Source organism: Oreochromis niloticus, linkage group LG1, assembly GCF_001858045.2.
Source record: "Oreochromis niloticus isolate F11D_XX linkage group LG1, O_niloticus_UMD_NMBU, whole genome shotgun sequence".
Taxonomy (NCBI): domain Eukaryota; kingdom Metazoa; phylum Chordata; class Actinopteri; order Cichliformes; family Cichlidae; genus Oreochromis; species Oreochromis niloticus.
This window is the reverse complement of record NC_031965.2, coordinates 29,203,496-29,210,371: the sequence shown is the minus strand read 5'-3', so window position 1 is coordinate 29,210,371 and position 6,876 is coordinate 29,203,496. Positions and strand designations below refer to the sequence as shown.

General features: G+C 51.8%; 1 protein-coding gene across 1 annotated transcript; it reads right to left on the bottom strand.

Annotated features, from left to right (window-relative positions):
* Positions 1–1,821: 1,821 nt before the first annotated feature.
* Positions 1,822–3,849, bottom strand: LOC112846942 (uncharacterized). Its single transcript, XM_025907367.1, has 2 exons — positions 3,198–3,849; positions 1,822–2,930 (listed from the first exon to the last, which is right to left on the bottom strand). Exons 1-2 carry the CDS (start codon positions 3,689–3,691, stop codon positions 1,976–1,978), a joined length of 1,449 nt encoding a protein of 482 aa, XP_025763152.1. The 5' UTR covers positions 3,692–3,849; the 3' UTR covers positions 1,822–1,975.
* Positions 3,850–6,876: the final 3,027 nt, after the last annotated feature.

Sequence of the window (6,876 nt, the reverse complement as noted above, 5' to 3'; positions counted from 1 at the left end):
TATCAGTGTTCTGCTTAAAATTAATCTTGTAGTTTTGATTTATTTTTAAAGTCAGATTTTCTTGAAATCTCTCGAGGCAACTGAGATGCCATTTAAAAAGGTGACATTACCCCCATTCCACTGGCAGTCTGCTTATTTACTTATAAATCATATTTCAAGGCAGACTGAATAATTAAGTGACTTATCAAGTTGTTTATGCAGAGCTCACCCAACACTGTCAAAAACTTCACTTTGGGTGTGGAAAGCTAAAGAATTATGAAAAACAATTACATTTTTGAATGGAAAGAGAGTAGAGTATGACATTTAGCTAAAAAAACATATACAAAGAAGTCTCTGCACACTGACATTAAGTTAGTTAATTATAGTATTGTTATAGTTACATTTTTAAGGTGTTTTATTGTCACCTACCGTATTTTTCGGACTATAAGGCACACTTAAAATCCTTTAATTTTCTCAAAAATCGACATTGCGCCGTATAATCTGGTGCGCCTTATGTATGAATTCTGGTTGTGCTTACTGACCTCGAACCGATTTTATGTGGTACACGGCGCTCAAAAATCTGTCAAAAAATATTTTAGTTCGACTTTGGTAAGCTACGAAGCCGCACCGCTTGATGAACTGTCGGAGCATTACGGCTACCGTAGTCAGGCCCCAAAGTCAAACGAACACTGTGGCATCACTGAGAATTAAAAAATTCTTTCATCTTTAATAAAATGATCAGTGTTGCTACTTTACCAGGTGTAAAAATTAAGTTTAACATCCAGACAGCCATGAAAACAGAATTTATTAAATTTAACGGAGTTAGAAGTTAGCAGGAAGTTAGCTCGCTAGTTTCTACCTAAACATGATATAGCATGTTCTGACTGAGAGATTTCTGAAAAAATTAAAGCGTACAGCTCTGCTGTCACTTCCAACATAAATGAAGACAGGAAACGAATAGTTATGTCTATAACTTCTGTTCCCTGAAGGAGAGGAACGAGGTACAACACATAAGTATGGGATATCACGCCCTCGCGTGTCCTGGCTGAAGAAACCTTTATTCATGCCTTTAAGGCAGATGACGTGTGATGACACGTGCACGGCCCCGCCTGCACATATAGCCGCTGTCATCACGGTCATCCCTCAGTTCGATAGCCGCTCTTCACCGAGCCAAACTGCTCAGTGGGGCCACCTTGTGTTGTACCTCGTTCCTCTCCTTCAGGGAACAGAAGTTATAGACATAACTATTCGTTCCCTTTCAGTCGATTCACTCGGTACAACACATAAGTATGGGACATATATACACGCCCCGCAGAGCAGCCACCGAACCAGAATCGGGCCACCACTTCCTTAGTGAGTGGTAGACCCAGCAGAAAGGACAGTATGAGCCACCGAAGGGGCTGTAACGTCCAACCGATAAAACTGCACAAAAGTGTGCGGTGATGCCCAACTAGCTGCCGCACAAATATCAGCTACAGGCACCCCTTTAAAAAGAGCCCATGAGGTTGCCATCCCCCTGGTGGAATGAGCTCTCACCCCGTGGGGCAAAGCAAGACCTATGGTGCCATATGCCAGTGAGATAGCTTCTATAATCCAGTGGGACAGCCTCTGTTTGGACAGAGCTCTACCTCTATTTGGATTGGCGAAGCAGACAAACAGCTGGTCACATAAATGCACATTCTGAGTGCGCTCAATGTAGGTGCGTAGCACACGCACTGGACAAAGAGAATGCATCCTCCTCTGCTCCTCAGATGCAAAAGGAGGGGAGCAAAAGCTCAGCAACTCAAACTCCATTGAGCTATAAGATGCAGGCATGATCTTGGGAAAATAGGCAGCATTTGGACGCAATACGACCTTGTGGCCATCAGGAGAAAACTGTGTGCAGGCGGGATGCACGGACAGCGCATGAAGGTCACCCACTCGCTTTGCCGAAGCCAAAGCGAGAAGTAATGCAGTCTTATATGAAAGAAATTTCATATCCACAGACTCGATGGGTTCAAACGGGGGGGCTACAAAGGGCCTCCAGCACCAAAGACAAGTCCCAAGCAGGGACACTGGACTTAAGCACGGGTCTCAGCCGGCGAACCCCTTTCAGAAAACGTATGGCGAGGGGATGTGCACCTGGTGTCACCCCGTCAAAGCCAATATGACAAGCAGATATAGCTGCTAAATAAACCTTAATTGTCGAAAATGAAAGGCCCTTATCCAGCAGCTCCTGCAGGAATGTCAAAACATCCACAATAGAGCACTGAAATGGGAGAGTGTGGCGGTCCTGGCACCATTGCTCGAAGGCTCGCCATTTGTAAGCGTACAAGCCTCTAGTAGATGAGGCCCTAGCGCTCTGGATTGTCGCTATCACACTGGGTGGCAAACCCTTAGCAATCAAGTTTAGCCTCTCAGCAGGTAAGCATGAAGGCGCCACAGATCTGGGCGCGGATGAAACACTTCTCCTCCCGCCTGAGAGAGGAGATCCCTGCGGAGAGGAAGCTGCCAAGGACTCGCTGCTAGCAGGCTGATTATCTCTGCATACCACGACCTTGTGGGCCACCAAGGGGCCACTAGAATCAGAGAGAGGGAATGCCGACGCACTCTCTCTAGAACTGGAGATATCATTTCCACTGGGGGAAATGCATACAGGAGCATGTCTGGCCATTGGTGCGCTAGCGCGTCCAAGCCCAAGGGTGCATCGTGGTCGATTATGGAGAAGAACAGGGAGCAGTGAGTATTTACCCTGGAAGCAAAAAGATCTATTTGCGCCTTGCCAAATAGATCCCAAATCTGAGCCACTATTAAAGGGTGTAACCTCCATTCTCTCACCAGAGGACCCCCCCTGGAGAGAAGGTCCGGCCCCAGGTTCAGGTGGCCCGGGACATGGGTGGCTCTCAGAGACAGAAAATGAACACTGCACCATAACAGCAGAGAGCGAGACAGCTTCAACAGGGGAAGAGAGCGTGTTCCTCCCTGCCTGTTTATGTAAGACACCACTGTTGAATTGTCCGTCCTGACTAAGACATGCTGGCCCTCCAGGACTGGACGGAAATGCTTTAGAGCTAAGAACACTGCTAACAGCTCTAAGTGGTTGATGTGCAGCTGGCGCTGAGCTGCGGACCAGATCCCTCTCACTGATGCACCCTTGCACAGCGCTCCCCACCCTCTTAGGGAAGCATCTGTGGACACCACCTTGCGAAACAACACCCTCTCAATCCGAGAGCCCTGATGCAGCAGCCTGGGCTCCCTCCAAGGACGGAGAGCTAGCATGCAAGACGCGGTTACCGGCAGCCTCCTCCGGAGGTGACGCGATGCACACAGGCGGTGAGAGAGAGTCCAGCGTTGAAATGCTCTCATTTTTAACAGTCCAAGTGGCACTACGGCGATCATGCCCAACAAGCGTAATATCGTCTGGAAACGCAGTCTGCGTCCCAGCTGAAACTGAGCGAGGCAGCGATGAAACGCGGCCACTCTGTGCTCCGACAAACGTGCGCGGCTGGAAAGCGAGCATATTTCCAAACCGAGGAAAGAAATCTGCTGACTCGGGATTAGCGAGCTCTTTTGAAAGTTCACAGAGAACCCCAGTGTCTGAATGTGTGACAGAACCAGTGACAGCTGTGTCCCCGCCTGCTCTCTGGAGCAAGCTACGAGAGCCCAGTCGTCTAGGTAGGCTAAGATGCGGATGCCTCTCTCTCTGAGGGGCGCTAGCGCTGCTTCGGCACATTTCGTAAAGGTGCGAGGAGCGAGCGACAGCCCGAACGGCAGCACTAGGTATTCGTAGGCTACGCCCTCGAATGCAAACCTCAGAAACTGCCTGTGTTTCGGGTGTATAGCCACATGAAAATAAGCATCTGTTAGATCGATTGTCGCAAACCAATCTCCCGGGCCAACTGCATTCAAGAGCTGTCTGAGTGTTAGCATCTTGAACCTGTATGTACGTAGATACGTGTTCAAGACTCGCAGGTCGAGGATGGGACGAAGCCCTCGCCCTCTTTTCGGAACAACAAAATAGCGGCTGTACCAACCTTTGTCTGTCTCCGAAGCAGGGACCACTCGTATTGCTCTTTTCTGCAATAGCGCCTTTATTTCCTCTCTGAGTATCATGGCCGCCTCGGTGTTGACAGTCGTGTTTACGACTCCTTGGAAACGAGGTGGCTTGACCTGGAACTGCAACCGGTAACCCATGGCAACGGTTCGCAGCACCCACGGAGAGGGGGCGCAAGCGCGCCACTGAGGGAAGCGAGCAGCCAGCCAGCTGACCTGCAGCACCGTCGGCGGGGCGTTGTCTCCCCCCAGTGTGTCTGCAGGGGACTGCATCACCTGCCTGACCTGGCTCATTCTGCCTGCAGGCTGAGCATTTGTGATTGTTTGAGAATAAACAACACTCTTTATTGATTGTAACATGGGAACATGTACATTCATACATTTTGTTGGAGGCACCTTTTCTGGGGCACAACAAAGAAAAACAGCAGGAACACTTGATGTGGTCACCTGAACATTTAACACACCTGAACAGGGAGTTACCTGAGGCATTTTGTGTGCAGGGGTTTTGTGCTTGGGAGACTGTGTTAGGAAAGTGCAGCGCCTTCTGGGGCTGACAACCTGAACAGAACTTAAGCGGCACCTCTTGGGCGGCAACAGAGGGGTAAAAGCAGCGTCTCCCTGCTGCTGGACCCCTTCTCCACTCGAAACCACAGCTAGGAGGGCTGAGGCTTCTTCCTCCTGGGCGTCAGGTCCCGCCGGGGGCCCGAGGGTGGGCCTCTGCTCCAGGCCGACTGGCGTGGAGCTCGGGCTGGAGGATGTGCTCTCGCTGGTGGCGCACCCACTTCAGCAGTGGGCGCCGGTCTCTTGCCAGTCGGCAGAGGAGCGGCGGGCCTGTGAGAGCTAGCTGCGGGCTTGGGCTTGGGCTGACGTCTGGAGATGATGTTGCGCAGAGCTTCCGTCTGCTTCTTCCTCAGATCGAATCTAGCCTGAATGGCTTCAAGTGAATGTCCGAATAACCCAGCCGCAGACACTGGTGCGTCCAGATATACAGCTCTGTCCCTATCCGGGACGTCAGAGAGGGTCAGCCACAGGTGCCTCTGCGCCACTACTGTCGAAGCCATCCCTCTGCCCAGGGAGAGCGCTGCACAGCGAGACGCACGGAGGATGTAATCTGTGGCGACTCTGACCTCGTTAAGAAGAGGTGCCAGCGGGCTGTCATCAGGAACCAGCGATCCGAGCTCCGCCAGGCACATTGCCTGGTACGTCTGGAGCATGGTGACGGAGCTCATGGCGCGAGCAGTGCCGGCCTGAGCCCGATAAATCTTCTCCAGCTGCGAAGCAGAGAATCTGCAGTGCTTGGACGGCAGAGTTGCGGGGCCGCCGACACCATGGTTATGGGACGGGGCCAGATAAGCAGCCAGAGACGGCTCCATAGGGGGTGGGTTAGCTAAGCCAGCCCCCTCGGCGCCGTCCAACTCCATGTACTGTCCATAGCCGGGCACAGTGACGCGGGTAGACAGAGGTTTGTCCCATGATGCTGTTAGCTCGCAGAGAAAGTCTGGGAACATGGGAAGGCAGTTTTTGGCCGTTGCGGGCTCCGGTGGGAGGAAAAAACCCGCGAACCGCGACAGCTTCTGAGCTGGTGGAGGAGAGGGCCAGTCCACCTGCAGCTTCTCAGCAGCACGGCGAAACAGGGAGAAAAGAGAGGTGTCATCGTGGCCGACCGGCGCAGCAGCGGCGGCACATTGGGCCGACAATGAGCTCTCCTGCTCATCCTTCGACAAACCATGGATGTCCAGGCCGATGTCCAGCACGTCATCGTCTTCCTGGGGAGCGCTGGCGGGCTTCAACCCAGGCTGAAGCCCGTCAGCGCTCCTGCATGGTTCCGGCTCGTCATCGGCTAACCCGTCAACATATTCCATGTGGTCAGCCCAGCTAATTGCGGGGACATCAACCGGAAAATCCTCGTCTTCGGACTCGGACGAAGCCGGGGCTCCAGACTCGGAAAGGAAAGGGTCATGCCGTGCGACAGCCGAGTGTCCCAGCACTTTTTCCACAAACGTCACCCATCTTTCCAAGGTCGAGCGCCGGAGCTGGTGACAAAACGCACAGGCTTCGGGCTCCGTCAACGCTCTCCTAGCGTGGACGATCCCCAGGCAGACAGGGCAGGCATTGTGCTGGTCGCTGTCGTGCAAACAGAAACCACATCCCTGAGGACAGGGGCGAACCGAAGATTTCTGCTTTGCTCGCTTCGGTTTGGAGTCCATTCCAAAACGCAAAGCGAAACGCTGCACAGGAAAAACTTGAAATTAGCGCTCCGCGGGCAGCCTACACACCAACTGGGCGGTGGAGGCTAACACCAACAGGGGCAGTTAAGCTAAGTTCAAGTCGGCAGACAACGGAGCTAACTAGCAGCAGCTAGCTAGCCCAACTCAGCAGAGGTGTTCTCAGTGAGGTGAAGAGCGTAAGAAATGAGGGATGACCGTGATGACAGCGGCTATATGTGCAGGCGGGGCCGTGCACGTGTCATCACACGTCATCTGCCTTAAAGGCTTGAATAAAGGTTTCTTCAGCCAGGACACGCGAGGGCGTGATATCCCATACTTATGTGTTGTACCGAGTGAATCGACTGAAAGGGAACTAAACAGCAGTGACTTTTGTAGGGTTACTGAAGTTGGGCTAGCTGGTATATAATGATGTGCTTCGTGATGGCTAGCGACACAGCTATGCTAGCATAATATAAACACCGTGAAGCTGGATGATGAACGCTAACTTTTTTCCACTCGATAAAAGTTAACGTGAGGGTTCCCGATGGTTAGGGACAAATGCAGTCGCATGACAGGATGCTGTTAATGGACCAAACTTCAGTCAGGAGAACAACTGAGATAGTCCATCCAAAATACGAGGTTAGTTATTAATATACTG

Bases quoted from the DNA above. Each gene is read 5' to 3' on its own strand.
- LOC112846942 (XM_025907367.1), bottom strand. From the start codon at position 3,691: ATGTGCCGAAGCAGCGCTAGCGCCCCTCAGAGAGAGAGGCATCCGCAT. The intron at 2,931-3,197 runs ATCAGGGCTCTC...AGGGAGGAACAC, and splicing joins GAGGGAGCCCAGGCTGCTGC to GCTCTCTTCCCCTGTTGAAG.